The sequence below is a fragment of the Hyaena hyaena genome, unplaced genomic scaffold, assembly GCF_003009895.1.
Source record: "Hyaena hyaena isolate Hyena2069 unplaced genomic scaffold, ASM300989v1 scaffold_86, whole genome shotgun sequence".
In the NCBI taxonomy this organism is placed as follows: Eukaryota; Metazoa; Chordata; class Mammalia; order Carnivora; family Hyaenidae; genus Hyaena; species Hyaena hyaena.
The window spans coordinates 2,348,024-2,364,555 of record NW_024080721.1 but is presented as its reverse complement, the minus strand read 5'-3'; the positions used below and the strand labels follow the sequence as shown (position 1 = coordinate 2,364,555).

Sequence of the window (16,532 nt, the reverse complement as noted above, 5' to 3'; positions counted from 1 at the left end):
TGTTCATTTCTGAAGACTCTGGAGGGGAAGCTGTCCCTTACCTTGTTGAGCTTCTAGAGGCTGCCCGCACTCATTGCTTGGTGTGGGGCCCCTCCTCCACCTTCAGGGCCAGCTGTGCATCGCTCTGACATTGCCCCTCTTATCTCCTGATAAGGATTGTGGTGATTACACTGGGCCCACTAGGTAATCACAGATACTCTCCCTATTTTAAGGTCAGCTGATTAGCAACCTTAAGTCCATGTGCAGCCTGACAGAGTCAGGGGCTCTGGGGATCTGGGACTGGGGCCATTCACAGATGATTGTAGTGAAAGCTTTTATCTTCTGTTTTTGCCTTGTAGAGGTTTTGGCTGCTGTGAGAATTAACACTAACAGCTCAGCATGGGGGACGTTCTGGCTCACGAATCAGAATTACTTGCACTAGTGAAGGAGGTAAGCACAGGTCACAGAGAAAAAGATCTTGTAAACTCGTATTTTATAATGCAACACATTTTATAGTGTCTTATAATGTGTTTTCTGTCCTTACATTAGAGCTGTTTTCCTTTACATATATATATGTATATATATGTATGTATGTATTTTTGTTTTCATAACTAAATTGAAATCTTAAAGCCACTTGAGAAAATTTCTGTAAAGAAAATTATAATAGTAACATATGCTTGTGGTAAGGACTCAAACAGCGTGGAAGTATAAAGAGCTCATTTCCCTGTCCCACTCCTTCAGCGGCCACTGTTAATGGGTTAGTGTATTTTTCCAGACTTCTTTTCAGTGAATATGCAAAATACATCTACATGTCTAGCTTGTTTTACAAAATGGAATGCTGTGCCTCTTGCTCTGAAGCTTGGCTTTTCTCCATCAACAGGAGGACAGCGTGCCTGTCTTCCTGTGATCTGTCTCATACTTTTTAATGCCATAGGATATTTCAAATTGAGTGGCTGCGTCTGCTTAACTTGTTACCTGCCTATTAATGCACATCTTGGTTTCCTACGCTGAGAGCTTTGGAAGGATAGGACCCACACCCTATGCCTTTATGTCTTCTCCCTGCTTCTAGCACGGGGCTGGCACACAGTTGGTGCTAGAGAAACCGTCCGGTAGGCACCGCGGGCCACGGCAGTGGAGCGAGGCACCCACCCCGGAAACGCAGCTTTGGCGTTTGTTGGTGTGCTCATGAATAAATTCGGAAAGCCATCACCGCAAAGGGTTGTGGACGGGGCCTGGGGAAGTAGCCCACCCGAGGAGGTGGAAACCGAAAGATGTGACTGCCACAAACTGAGCAGGCGGGCAGAGGAGCGTGGAGAAGAGTAGAGTGTATGGTGCGGAAGGCAAGGCGAGCTCTGGTGCTGTGCTCGAAGGCCACTGGTGACGCTGCCTGTTGCCCATCTTTTATCTCCTGTTCTTAATTTAAGGACAGGCATTTCTAATGCCCGATTCAAGTAGCAAATTCCCGGAGCCCTCAGGCCATCTGACGATCACTTCTGCCTTTTTCAGACTCTTGCACACATCATTTCGTTTCAGTTCATAATGGTAATGAATCATGCAACTCACATTTCTTTTCTCTGAAAACAAATTTATTTTCTATAAATAAGCATTTTCTATGATACTGTCTTTCTAGGCTCTTGGCATGTGTGTCGACTAAGTAAATTCTAAGCTGGATCCCAAATTCTCCCAAAGATTAACCTGTTATAAATTGCTGATAACATTGAGCTGGTACAGTTGCTTCAAAGGCACTTACTTTGTTGTTAAAATAGAGAAATGTATGTACACTTACATTCTTTTTTATAGTATTTAGATTTTGCCGAATTTGAAGACACCTTGAAAACATTTTCAAAAGAATGCAAAATGAAAGGAAAGCCATTATCTAAAACAGCAGGTGGCTCTTTAAGTGATTCCAGATCACTGATTATCCAGGTAACAGTTTGCTTCTCTTTGACCTCTCTTGTAAAATATGCCATTATTAGAGAATTTTGGAATTGTTTCTGGGAACCTGGTCTGACATTGATTGATTGTTTTAAGTAAGCTCTATGCCCATTGTGGGGCTTGAATTCACAACTCTGAGATCAAGAGTTGCACGCTCTAGGGGCGCCTGGGTGGTTCAGTTGGTTAAGTGTCTGACTCTTGATTTTGGCTCAGGTCATGATCTCATGGATCATGGGATCAAGCCCTGAGTCAGACTCTGTGCTGATAGTGCAAAGCCTGCTTGGGATTCTCTCTCTCTCTCTCTCTCTCTCTCTCTTTCTACCTCTCTCCCATTCCCTCTCTCTCTCTCTCAAAATAAATAAATAAATTTTATTTTTGAAAACAAGTTGCATGCTCTACTGACTGAGCCAGCCATGTGCCCCCAAGCGCCCCCCAAGTGACTTTTAAATAGATGCTTAGGTGTTTTTGTGTGAACTAGCAATGTCATCTTTAAATCTACATGTATACCTTCTCTAGGAAGTGGGTTGTGATGTAATATCTTTCACAAAAGTACATTTCTTGGGAAGAAGAAAGAGAAGAAAGCATGCAATGCTTAGGAGCTGAAACAAATGTGATCTCCATCCTGAGCAGTTTAGGCTATGAATTTTAGGCTCTGGGGACGCAGTGGTGAAGCAAGCCAAACGGAACCTCAGCCCTCCAGGTGCCCGCATTCTCCTTTGCGGAGGTTGGGGGGTGGCAGGGAGCGAGAGTCTTCCGGAAAGGCAGTGTCCGGAGAGGAAGGCCGAGCGGTTCCGAGAATGCCAGGCTGCGGAGGACAGACACTGTGCAGGCTTCGGCTTTCGGGCTTAGAAGGACCTTAAAAGCCCTCATTCGATCCATTGTTTGATGCCTCCATCTCATTTGTAACATTCCAGGTAAATGATTGGTTCACCTTGAACCCTTCAGTGTCCGGAGAGCATGCTGCATCCTGAGACTGCGTAGTTCAGCTTTGCATGACTTTTTTCTTTCATAACTTTATTTGTTCTGATATACCTACTTTCAGGAAAAAATTTGACACTTAATTTGAGAGTCCTATTGACGAGCTGAAGGTAAGGCTGCAGCCACCATCCATTTGTTCTGGTCCCCGACTCCCCTGGCACAGGGCACTGTTGAAGCGGCCCTTGGGGCTGTGCCCTCGGCCCAGTGTCCCTCCAGGCCTCAGGCGCCTGGACCCTGAGCTGCTGCATCAAACACAGGCGCCTCTGGCGATGCCACCACAGTGGGCAGCCTGGCAGGCACCTCCCAACCCCAGAGCACGGTTTTCAGAGCGTGAAGCCGGAGTACAGCCATTATTAGACATGGACACAGAGGCTGTTCGTACTCAGAGTGGGGCTTGTTCTTCAGAATCTCAGCCACACTCTTGGACACTCAGCACCTAGTGTTCCCACTTCCTTCAGAAGGAAGAAGGGCCACCCGGCGCGACCCTGCAAGTTGGAAAAATATGTGCGCATCTCTTAATGGAAGGTACCATTGAGGGGAATCTAACAAATCCTTGGTAGCTCACTAGCAAAACAGAATCTTCTGTGAAACTCACACAAAATCAGGATAAGCTCTGGGTCTGGAAACTTCTTTGTGTAGCTGCTATCTCCAAAAATGGCTGCTGTGTACTTTTTGCAGCTGCTTTGACATCATATGCAGCCCCAGCTGCTTAAATGTTTCTGGGGCCTTTTTTTTTTTTTTTTAATGTTTTATTTATTTCTAGGAGAGAGAGAGAGAGAGAGACAGCGTGAGCAGGGGAGGGTCAGAGAGAGAGGGAGTCACAGACTCTGAAACAGGCTCCAGGCTCTGAGCTGGCAGTCAGCACAGAGCCCGACGCGGGGCTCGAACCCACGAACCGCGAGATCATGACCTGAGCGAAAGTCGGATGCCTAACCGACTAAGCCACCCAGGCGCCCCTCTGGGGCCTTTTTTAAAAATTGTGGTTTAAAAGCCACATAACATAAATTTACCATCTTAACTGTTTTTAAGTATACAGTTCAGTCATGTTAAATATATTTATGTTGTGATGAAAAAGACATCCAGAACTTTTTCACCTTGCAAATCTGAAACTGTATCCATTAAACAATACTACCTGTACATCCCCTCCCCCCTGCCCCTAGTAACCATTATTCTACTTGTGTTTCTATGAATTTCACTACTTAAAAATACCGCATATAAGTAGAACCATCCAGTAGTTTTCCTTTTGTGACTGGCTGATTTTGCTTAACATAACGTCCTCAAGGTTCATCCATGTTGTAGCATGTGACAGCTTCCTTCCTTTTTAAAACTGAGCGCTATTCCATCATATGCCTGCCCCACATTTTGTTTATCCATTCATCCATCGACGGACACTTGGGTTGCTTCCACCTCTTGGCTATTTTGAATAGTGCTGCTGTGAACATAGGTGTGCATGCATCTCTCTGAGACCCTGCTTTCACTTATTTTGGATATTTATTCGGAAGTAGATTACTTACTAGTCATTTGGTAGTTCTATTTTTAATTTTTTGAGGAAGCTTCATACCGTTTTCCATCATGATTGCATTTTACATTCCCATCAACAGTCCCCAGCGGTTATCGTTTCTCCACATCCTCACCAATACCTGTTTTATTTTTTGTTTTGTTTTAAATGTTTTATTTATTTTTGAGAGAGAGAGAGAGACAGCATGAGTAGGGGAGGGTCACAGAGAGAGGGAGACACAGAATCTGAAACAGACTCCAGGCTCTGAGCTAGCTGTCAGCACAGAGCCCGACGCGGGTCTCGAACCCAGGAACTGAGAGATCATGACCTGAGCCTAAGTCGGACGCTTAACCGACTGAGCCACCCAGGCGCCCCTGTTTTGTTTTGTTTTTGATAGTAGTCATCCTAATGGATGTGAAGTGATATCTTGTGGTTCGGGTTTGCATTTCTCAGATGTGTTCAGGTCCATTTTTCTGTACCTGGAAAGACCTCGAAACTTTCTGATTGCCACAAGCATATCTTTTCTGCCCCTCCAGTAGCAGCGTGCCCAGTGGGGTCTAGCCCAAGCAAAAGGAAAAGCAAGGATACCGCAAAATTTCAGGGACACTCAACACATGGAGAATTTCCCTAAGCACTGTTCTTTAAGGTGTGTGTGTGTGTGTGTGTGTGTGTGTGTGTGTGTTTATAAGTTACTACTGATGGTGTGTAAATATTCTGATTTTGGTGGTTCTGGCTGGGACCATGGCTCATATCAGAGAAGGACGTCAATATTTGTGACCCTATGAGTTATAACACGGGATTGCTTTATATGTCGATATTATTTTAAATGCAAGGACTGTTTCCAGGGACAGATCTACAGATCTGGTCACAGGTCTACAAATGTGGAGTGAAAAATATTTTTAATGTTTATTTATTTTTGAGAGACAGACTGACAGACAGAGTGTGAGCAGGGGGGTGGGACGGGGGCTGGGGAAGACACAGAATCCAAGGCAGGCTCCAGGCTCTGAGCTATCAGCACAGAGCCTGACACGGGGCTCGAACTCATGGAACTGCAAGATCATGACATGAGCCGAAGTCAGACACCTAACCAACTGAGCCACTCTGGTGCCCCTATAAATATAGACTTTAGAACAGACTATATACGGCCCATTTGACGTCGACTCTGCCAGGGCACGTAACAAAACACCTTGACTCAAAGCCTTAAAATACTCCCAAGAGTCTGCAGTAAACTCATCCACACAAAGAGCTCTCGGTCACTAGACCTCACATGGCAGAATGCTTCCCCAGAGTGGCTTGCGGGGATGGCAGGGTTTGCTCAGAGCTCAGTGGAGGAAAGCCTGGCGTGAGCTCAGGCCCCGGTAGCACTGCCACTTGGGAAGATCCCCTCACCCCCGTGGCAGTCAGTAATGGGCTTCCGCCTCGTTCTTTCAGAGGAGGCAGAGCTTGGCTGCTTGCATTTTCTTGGGCAGCGCCCTTCTCCTGGTTGCTGACAGGTGGCCCTTCGCTGTTTCCAAGGCTGAGGAACAGCAAGAGGGTGGTTCTGAGGAGGCAGACGCTTACTATAGGACTTCCTTTGAAAAATTCTGAGTTTTGCGCAAATATATGAACCTTCCGGAGTAAGGTAATATTCAGATGTTCTTTTTTTTTTTAAACAGCTTTTCTCTGATTTTTTTTTTAAAGTTTATTTACTTTTGAGAGAGAGAGAGAGAGAGAGACAGTGAAGGCAAGGGAGGTGCAGAGAGAGAGGAAGACCCAGAATCCCAAGCAGGCTCTGCACTGTCAGCACAGAGCTACAACATGGGGCTGAACCCATGAGCCCTGAGATCATGACCTCGGCCGAAATCAAGAGTCAGACGCTTAACTGACTGAGCCACCCAGGCGCCCCAATATTCAGGTGTTCTGGATCACATGACCTAGAGAACATTTGTCATAATCGTAGTTGACAATTCTTTACTAATGAATGTCTTCAAGTATTATAACGAGACACTGCAACGTTGTTCAGACATTTCCATTTTATGATACTAACAAACTCCTTTATAAACAACCTTAACAAAAGAGGCAGTTATAGAGGAATACTATAAAACCATTTTTTAAAAGTGTAAAAGAAAAAAAGAATGTAAAAAAAACAATGACCAGAGAATGGTGATGAATAATGGTGTTGGGTGGGGGGACTTGGAAGTTGTACAGGAAATCCAATCCAAGAAAAGCTTTTGCAAATGAGCACAAAATGCAGGTCTGAGTATCTTGAGCATTTGATATCCTAAGGAAAATAATACGAATCACATTGTTTTGCACTATTAGGAAGTTCTTTCCATTCTGCCTTGTACCTAAATCCACAAAGTTATGCAGCAGGGATTTGCAATGGGCCAGTTTTCATTCTTCTTGGGAGGCAAGATGTGATAATCGCCACCTCCTTTCCAGAATTCTGTATGTCAGCTATTGCACGGGAAGTCCAGAAGCTGTCTGCCGCGCATAGTCAGACTCACCCAGCCCCGAGGTTGGAACGGTGCCAGGCCTGTGCCCGCTCCCCCTTGTCCAGCCTGTGCTCCCCTGCTTCTGTGATTGGCGGGCACTGTATGGACATGTTGGGATCTGTAGACCCATCCCAAGTGCCATCTCAGTGGGACACGCTTTAGCAATGGGGAGCCAATGGCAGCATCCACCGCCCAGGCCCAGGATCGAGTGGGACGGTGTAGATGAGCTCCGGTACTCATCTATGCGGTTGGCAAGCTGCGGTCTGGGCGGGGTGAGCTCTTCTGAGGGCTGGCTGGGCCCCGGGTCTGGTCTGGGTTTTATCCTTTGCATGTTGTGGGTCAGCAAGTCCGCAGGGTGACTTCAGTGTGTGTACACGCCTGTGAGTTTTCTGACCTCAAGTCCTTGGCCTGTGTGTGGTTCCTCCCACTTGAGGGGCTTAAATGTTTCATCTGTTCCTTTTAAAGCCCAGACTTGATATCGCATCCAGGGGTGGTTTGCGGAAATCTCAGCCTAAGATGCTTGGAGCCTTCTAGCCCTCTGTTTATCTGTCCCTTATCTTGGAAAAGAGACTGAGATTTATCCTGAAACCCAGGAGTGTGTGGAGTTTCCAGGGGGTTGAGGGGATTGGGATATTCCGGGGTGTTGGGAGAATGGACATGCCTTGTGACTGGGGTTCAATCTCCTGTCTTGTCCGCAGAAGGACCTCATTGCTGCATTTGACAGTGGAGACCAGAAGGTGTTCTTCGGTTTGTGGGAGGAGCACGTTCCCAGTTCCATCCGTGATGGTGACTCCCTTGCCCAGAAGCTGGAATTCTATCTTCACATCCATTTTGCCATCTATCTTCTGAAACACTCCGTGGGGAGACCTGTAGGTTCCCTTTGTGCTTTGCGTGGGTCTGAGTGCTGTGTTCAAGGAGGCTGGGTGCCGTTTGTTTTCCAGTTGAGCATTACTTTAGTTTTTGTAGCCATTTTATCAGATCGCTTCCAGGGAGTAGGCGTCTCGTGTCCTGTGAATGATTTTCTATCTGATTCCCAGCAGTTTATTTTCTAGTTTATGTAGAGAGTTAATAATTTCTGTCTTAAAAACTATGTGGTTTTCCTCAATGTCTCAAATTTTTGAAAAGTCCGCAAAATGAAGTTTCCTTATTTGGGTATTTAAAATACATACCTGTATTTCTAAGAGAACGGCTACGGAGACCGTATATTAGACTGCCTATTAGAAGAGAAGTTTAAACTTAAGCCTCGGAAAGATGCCAGTTGGTGAAGGTCCACTTGAGCACCCGGCTGAATGGCAGCTTTATGGTACATTGTGGTAGCCATTCTTGTTCCTCGAGGCAGTGCTCACGGGGGTGAGATCATGGGACATTTTCACTTTCTTTATATTGATTTCTGTTCTATAAAGAATGTCAATGAAGTTGCATATTACTTTAAGCCCGGCGGCCAGAAAAGGGCTTCATGGCGTAGCTGCTACGCTTGATCTTAGCCAAAAGGCTGAGAAGCGATTCACAGTGTAGATGGAGTGAGATGTGTTGATGAGAAGAACAGACACACACAGGGTGCACGTAACTGGGGTGGCCAGGTGGTCAGGGAAGGAGAGCGCCCAGTTCCAGGCTGAGCAGCTCAAGGAGACGCAGGAGAAATCGGAACCTGAGAGGGACTGAGTGGCCTTGGATCACACAGGGAACCGTTGAAGCCCGCGAGATCAATCCTTAGCTTCAAAAGGAAAGGAGGAATGCTATGGAAGCTTCTGTTTCAAAACAGCTGTTCACCTTTAGACATCTCTCCTGAGGGAATCCTGGGGATGCAGACAAATGTTCGAGGTATCTGACGAGTGAAAACAGTCTGGGTGCCTAGTAATGGGGGAATCGGTTACGTAAGTTGTAGTTGACCCACACGGTGAAGTTTTGTCCTGCCAGTAGAAATGATGTCTGGAATTTTAAGGATATGGGAAAATAGTGATAATAAAGTAAAAAGGGCGCATATTGAACTATGCATCTAGTTCTCTGAAATTGCCAACAGAGTCTGGTCAAGGGGTGAAATTGGGGGGGTGGGGGGTAGAATGACAGGAGACAGCCCGCTTACTGGGCCACGTGGGGAAGATGGCACCCACATGGCTGGAACTGAAGGGGCCTCGGAGGGTGGGCTGGACGGTGGGCCCGACGGAGGCCTGGACGGCCCGCCGGAGACCCCTGGTGAGCATCTCCCCTTCTTTGCAGGACAAAGAGGACCTGGATGAGAGGATTTCTTATTTCAAGACCTACCTGGAGACCAAAGGGGCGGCCTTGAGCCAGACCACGGAGTTTCTCCCTTTCTACGCCCTGCCTTTCGTTCCCAACCCTATGGTCCACCCCTCATTTAAAGAGCTCTTCCAGGTGAGTGACAGCCTCTGGATCTTGTATCAGATCCCGGGGCCGCATGGGGTTTCATCTTGTATACGCTAGTGGTTTCTGAATGGTGCTGTAAAAACACCCTGAAATTTGCTTGTTTTCAGATCATTTCTTTGCCAAACTTTTCTCATGCCATAGAATGTGATTTGGGGTTGTACTAAGACTTGGTAACCCAGCCTGATATAAATAGTTTTAAATGTACATCCTAAACCATTCTGTGCGTACTTTTTTTGGTATTGAAAGGATGATTTATCCAATTACATTGAAAAATAGTAGCCTGAAAAGAACTAGGTTATTTTACATAATTGCTGGCCATGTACCTTTTAATTTGTATTCAGAGTCTCACTTACTTGGCCTATGTCCGATTACCTGGCTATTGACTATGATTTCCTTCAGACTACTTGCCTGGAGCTGTTTTAATTGTTACATTTCACATTAGTTGACATTTCAGCATACTACTTATTAGCAGTGTTTGTTTATCCATGGTAGTAATTTTTGTTGACCTAATAAAATTAAGCTGTCCCAAGACTGAAACAATAGCGATGCAATTGCTTTTTCTAAAGAAAGATCTCACACTGTTTCGAAGAATCTCTTTGGAACGTCTGCCGCGCCCCTGAACAACAGATGCCCTTCTCTTTCCAAACCCCACAGATCTCCGTTTCCTGTTGTGTTATAATTTAGTCGCACCACTCACTTCACTCTAAAATAGTAGCTGCTAAATTGAAGGCCAGGTAGCTGACATATCCCATCAAAGCAGGCCCGCTGTAGAGTAGCCCAAGTTGAACTCTGTGCTTCTGTTTCTTTGTCCATCCAAATTTAGTTTTATCCCCTTCCTCTCCCAGGAGGTTGAAGATATGAAACAGTTAGGAAGGTGATGGAACTTGAAATGTTGGATTTTCTCAGAGTGAAGACTTCTGTTTATGAAAATGATGGCGCAGCAGTGTGGCCCCATCTTAGGGTGCAGCCAGCAGTCGGGATGGGTCCAGCCAAGGCTGCTGTGGGCGCCTGGCCCGCTCTGGCGTGGCATTCCGAGGCAGAGTTCAGGGTTCATGGGGAGTCATTTTATTCCATTGTTTTTCCTTTTGTTACTCTCTACATGTTCTTTCAGTGGCCATCCTACATACTTGACTGCGTGTACGTCATGAAGTCTAAAGCTAATATCTTCCTTCTCTTCCCGCGAAGACCTTGGAGTGGGTTAACCTCATTCATCCCCTTCCCAGTTTACGTGCCCTTGTCGTCCAGTATTTAAGTTATGTATTTTAACCCCACAAGCCACAGATCCTTACTATTTTACGTCATCTGTGTGTATAGATTTGCCCTTATATTTACCAGCATTTGTGCTTAGTGTTCCGTCTTGCATAAAGGACCTTCCCTCTGAAATCGTTTTCTCCTCTGCCTCATGTATGTTCCTTTAGAATCTCCTTTACTTGTCAGTTCTCATTTGTCTGAAGTGTCTTGGTGGCTTTCTCAGATGGGGTGCAGAATGGGACGCGTACAGCTGTTTTCCTCTATCGCACTCAAGGTATGACTATCCCAGCTCCTCGCTCCACTGTTGCTGTTGGAAGTCGGCCATCAGTGTACTTGCTGCCCCCATGCAGGCGATCTGTCTTCTTCTCTGTCTGCGAGCGTTGTGTAATTTCACTATGACGTGTTTGGGGATAGATTTCTATTTTTACTTGGGCTTCGTTGGGTTTCCTGGATGTGATGTTTTGTGTCTTTCAACAATTCTGGAAAATTCTGTTTTCATGTATTGCCTCTTCCCCATTCTCTTTATTATCTTCTTCTGGATATCTGATTAATCCATTTAATCTACAGATCTGATTAAATTTGCATTAGACTTGCTCATTCTATCTTCTGTGTCTATTTTCCTTCATTATAAAAATTATAACAAAATACACATAAAATAAAATTACCATCTCCACCATCATGAAGTGTACAGTTCAGAGTGTGTCAGGTATGTTCACAGTGTTGTGCCCTCCTTGGCCCTTAACATTTCACATTTCCCATCTCGTGATCTCTATCTGGGCTGTGTTCTGGGTGATTTATTCATGCCTATTTTCTAGTTCCCAAATTTACCCAATTAACTATGTCTAACCTGTTCTTTAATCTCTTCATTGAATTTGTAATTTCAGTTATTTTTACAGTCTTTTATTCTTTGCTCAGATTTTCAAGTCTCTCTTATATCTTTACCATATTAAACATTTGTTTTATATTCTTTATGTTAATTTTAATATCAGGAAATTTTTGAAGATTTGATCCTGCTGTGTTTTGTTTCTTCTGGTTCTCATTCGTGGTTCTTATTTCTTTAAAAAAAGTTTTTTTAAAGTTTATTTATTCTAAGGGAGAAAGAAAGCATGAGCAAGGGAGGGACAGAGGGAGACAGAGAAACCCAAGCAGACCTGCATTGTCAGCACAGAGCTCGATGTAGGGCTTGATCTAAGGAACTGCGAGATCATGACTCAAGCCGAAATCAAGAGTCAGATGCTCAACTGACAAAGCCACCCAGGTGCCCCATCCTTTTTTAAAAAAAAAAAAGTTGGGGCGCCTGGGTGGCTTAGTTGGTTAAGCGTCCGACTTTCGCTTAGGTCATGATCTCGCGGTTCGTGGGTTCGAGCCCCGCTTCGGGCTCTGTGCTGAGTGCCAACACAGAGCCTAGAGCCTGTTTCAGAGTCTGTGTCTCCCTCTCTCTCTGACCCTCCCCTGCTCACGCTGTCTCTCTCGTGCGCTCTCTCTCTCAGAAATAAATAAAAATATTTAAAAAAAAAAAAGTTATTTTGAGTTTTGACAATGAGTTTATTTTACATGGGACTTGTAGGGATGTTTTTTGAGGCCTGGGTGTAGTTTGATTCTTTCAGAGAATATCTGGGCTTGCATCTCAGACATCTAGGGCATTACTAACCCAGGATCATTTTAAATTAAATTTCTTTGCATAAGGCTTTGGGAATCACACAGACAGTGTCAGTTTAGGCTGCAGTTTTTAATGGGACTAGTTTGGGTTATGAAGTTTCAAATGAGGTTTTTTTCCCCTTCTACCTAACGTCAAGGTCAAGACAGGTAGACTTCCTTGTTGTACTCTTCTAGGCAGTGGATTGATTTATCCTTGACTTTTTCCTGATGGTATAGCCCTTTGGGATCCCAATTAAAAACAACTTTTTTTTTTTTTAACATTTATTTATATTTTGAGAGACAGAGCTGAGTGGGGCAGGAGCAGAGAGAGAGGGAGACAACAGAATCCGAAGCAGGCTCTGGGCTCTGAGCTGTCATAACAGAGCCCGATGCAGGGCTCAAACTCACAAACTGTAAGATCATGACCCAAGCTGAAGTTGGACGCTTCACCAACTGAGCCACCCAGGAGCTCTGGGATCCCAGTTTTATTCGAGGGTCTTTTAGATCGTTGACTATGAGTGGATCCTGTTGTCTTCCATCTTCTGTACTGTGACCAGCTCTTAGAATTGAAATTTAATGTCTTCAAGACTCTGGGTTATCCTTAGAGTGAAAACTCATTTTTAGCCTCTGCTTTTTCTTTCTTGCCACTCAGGGGTGCATTTTATAAGATGGTTTATTTATCCAGCTTTTTTAGTTGTTTTCATTGCTTTTTCAGGTTATCGTTTCTGCTGAGCTGCCAGAAAAGGAAATCCCTTTGTAGGGACTGTAATGAGCCCTTTTCAGAAAACTCAGTTTGTCAGTGAGCATCTCTGTGCAGAAATACTTGGGTATTTCTCTAACGATTACTTCCAGAAAAATTTCTGGGCACTTATGTAGCAAGGACCAAGTCAAGCTTAATTAGTGAAACCTGAAAGAAGTGGAAGGCATTCTTGTGGGTTCTGCGAGGGTTAGAGGAGGCAGCAGGTAAGCCAGGAGAGTGCAGCGTCGAGCTCTGCTCCCTCCTCCCCAGGAGTAGCTCCACTCTTGCTCATTTCATGTATTACGGTTCGGGGCAAGATTTTGGGTGATCCTAAAGTTTTGCTATTGGGAAAAAAAAGTCGGACAATCGCTCTAGTGTAAAGTCTACATTCTACACCTGATGAGACTGTGACATGAAGGGGTGAGTGACTGCGCAGGCAGGATAGCAGAACCGGCCCTGGGCTTCCCTCGTCCCGTGGGAGCTGGGAGTCCGGCACCCAGCGGACTGGAGAAATGTTCGTGTTCTCAAACAAAAGGATCAGAGCAGTCAAGAAAAAAATAAACAAATAAACAAGGGATATACTGCCCAGAGAGGTTCTATCCCAAACTTATCCCTGTCATTAGGGAGCATCGTAAGGTAAATAGTTAAATTGGAAATATAGATTTGTGGGTTATACAAAATCATAATCTGCAACAGAGCAATTTAGCTGCAAGTCTACAAGTCCCAAATGTTTTGTTTTGTTTTGTTTTTTAAGATGTCTTGATTTATGTTGGCCTACATAGCAGTGCTTTTGCGCGATTCTCTTCTGTGCGGTTGGGCACAGAGGCCTTGAGCTGCAGGTGCGCTCTGTCAGCCTCCCAGGGCTGTGCCGAGTGTGGGGCTTAAACAGCAGAGACTTCCTGTCACAGTTCAGGAGGCCAGAGGTCTGAAATCAAGGTGTTGGCAGGTCCACACTCCCTGTGAAGCCTCTAGGGAGGAAACTTCTTTGCCTCTTCTGGCTTCTAGTAGCTTCTTATAGCTTCAGGTATCCCTTGGCTTGTGGCAGCATACTCCAGTCCTGTCTTTACAGGCCCATTTTCTCTCTGTGTCTGTGTCTAAATTTTCCCTCTTATGAGGACACTGGTTATGTTGCATGAAGGACCCATCCTAATCCAGTACAACCTCGTCTTAGGTAGTTCCATCTACAGCAGCCCCGTCGGTGACCTCACATTCTGAGGAGCTTAAGACTTCAGCATGTCTTTTAAGGGGATGCAATTCAACCCATAACACACACAGTATAAGTAAAGAGATCATGCCATAGCAGGGATTTATACAATCTTTTTGTTTTTATTTTATTTTTATTTTTTTAAATGTCTTTGTTTTTGAGAGAGAGAGAGACAGAGCATGACGGGGAGGGGAAGAGACAGAGGGAGACACAGAATCCAAAGCAGGCTCCAGGCTCTGTGCCGTCAGCACAAAGCCAGACTTGGGGCTCGAATTCACCAACTATGAGATTATGACCTGAGCCAAAGTCAGACACTCTATCAACTAAGCTACCCAGATGTCCCCTACACAATCTTTTAAAAACATAAGACAGGTTTGTTTTTTTTTCCAAAAAGCCGGATGATGCACCGGGTAGAATGGGTGGGGTGGGAGGCGTGGATAAGAACGATGAGCTGGGGGTGGGGCAGGACCTAAGAGGTAAGTGGATCTGAAGTTTCAGAGATACTGCTGCTTTTTTGTGGAACTCCTAGGTTTGGGTGGTAGGTGTTTTTACATAAAGGCTGTAAGGAAAATTGTCCTGAGAAAGAGAATTGCTTGTCACACTTTTTCTTTTGCTACTTAAGTCCTTTCCTTCTCAGGGAGCATTATTTGAGATAAATGATTATTAAGGGACAGATCAAACTACAAGTGTATCATAATTCTTGACATGATGGGTTATTTAAGGCAGATAACAGTTTCTGGGGTTTTTTTTTTCTTATCTAGATGAAATTTATGGAAATGAGTCTTTTCCTTTGGGAAACTTTTAGTAACTTCATGATAACTGGGTGTGCCCGTCAGCACCTCGTACACTTAAACTATGCTGAGTTCTTCTTGGCATTCAACCTACTAAGGTTATTTGTCATGCCTGTGTTTAAAACACATGAAATATTCAAATCATGTACAGGGTCCTTTTTTCCTTGTTTGTGAAAGAACTCTGTTCTTTCTTCCTGCTATGGGTATTTGAATCTTTTATAAAGAATTGGTCAGATGTCCTAAAACCTATTTTTCACAGTGTTCACGCAACAGCCAAGGCGTCTGCTTTTGATTCCAGTAACTGTGTTGGATGGGCTTATATAAACCAAAGGCCACACACAATTTGACAATGCTGTTGGCATTTAATGATGTAGTACTTTATTACTTTTCCTTTTTTTTTTTTTTTTTCCTTTAGGATTCTTGGACTCCAGAATTAAAGTTGAAGTTGGAAAAGTTTCTGGCTTTAATTTTTAAAGCCAGTAACACGCCAAAGCTTTTAACATTATACGTATCCTTTTGAAGCAGATGGAGACCCCCTGAGGCCCTGGAGTAGCGCACTGGCTTCAGTTGCCTCATGAATAGGGATAATTGATAGTGTTGCTTTCATATTTATGAGTTGGGTAAAGCATTAATGGGAGGGTGTTTCAAGGCGCATAAAGGGGATTCCAGATAGAGGGAACAGCACGTGCAAAAGGACTGAGACCGTATATTTGAGAAATGACACAGAATTCAGGATTGCTGGCATGGTAGAGAGAAAGAGTCTAGGCAGGGCCAGCGCAGAGATTTGTGGGAGGTCTTGTAAGTAATGAGGAGCCTTTGAAGCATTTTAACCAGGAACATACCGTACTCATATTTCCATTTTGAGAAAAATCACTCCTTTTATTACTGATTGTAAAATTGACCATAATTTTTATAGAAAATTTGGAAAACATAGAAATGCATTTGTATATATACATATACCCAGAAGTATGTAATGTTTAAATAAACATACATACCTGTCATGTGTATATTTTTAAATATTTTTATCAAATGAAGGGAGCATTTCCCCATCTCATTAAATATTCTTTGAAAACAGGTTGTTTCCTCAAAGGTTTAAGCATAGAGTTACTAAATAACTGAGCAGTTCCCCTCTTAGCTATGTACCTAGGGGAGCAGGAAACATATGTCTGCACACCAGTTTGTACACAAATGTTCATAGCAGCTTTACTCAGAACAGCCGAGAAGTGAAGACGAGCCAAATGTCTGTTAAGGGATGTGTGGATACATAAGACGCAGATGTGCGTACAATGGAATATTATTCAGTCCTGTAAAAGAATGAAGTACTGGCATAGGCTACACTGTGGGTGGGACTTGAAAACATTATGCTTAACGAGAGAAGCCGCACGTGACAGGCTGCATATTATATGATTCTGTTTGTAGGAATGGCCCAGAAAGGGCAGAGCAATGGAGACAGTAGATGAGTGGTTGCCTGGGGCCAGGGAGGGTAGGTAATATGGGGATGACTCCTAATGGGTGCAGGGTTTCTTTTCTGGGGGGGTGGTGAGAATTTTCTAGAATTGATTGCAGTGATGGTCGCACAACTCTATGAATAGACTGAAAACCGTTGAAATGTACTTGAAATGAGTGAGTGATATGTGAGTTCTGTCTCAGTGAAGCTGTT

General features: G+C 44.3%; 1 protein-coding gene across 6 annotated transcripts in view; it reads left to right on the top strand.

The window, feature by feature from the left end:
* ARMC9 (armadillo repeat containing 9) overlaps positions 1-16,532 on the top strand; it is a 152,034-nt gene that overhangs the window by 6,700 nt on the left and 128,802 nt on the right. For 5 of the 6 annotated variants that reach the window (XM_039234578.1, XM_039234576.1, XM_039234575.1 and 2 more), the window contains exons 2-6: positions 339-429; positions 1,780-1,905; positions 7,563-7,733; positions 9,082-9,237; positions 15,288-15,380. In XM_039234578.1, coding sequence (XP_039090509.1) covers positions 379-429; positions 1,780-1,905; positions 7,563-7,733; positions 9,082-9,237; positions 15,288-15,380 — 597 coding nt within the window. In that variant the 5' untranslated portion in view covers positions 339-378. The remainder of the gene's footprint in view (positions 1-338; positions 430-1,779; positions 1,906-7,562; positions 7,734-9,081; positions 9,238-15,287; positions 15,381-16,532) is intronic. The other variant, XM_039234577.1, reaches the window with a different exon arrangement.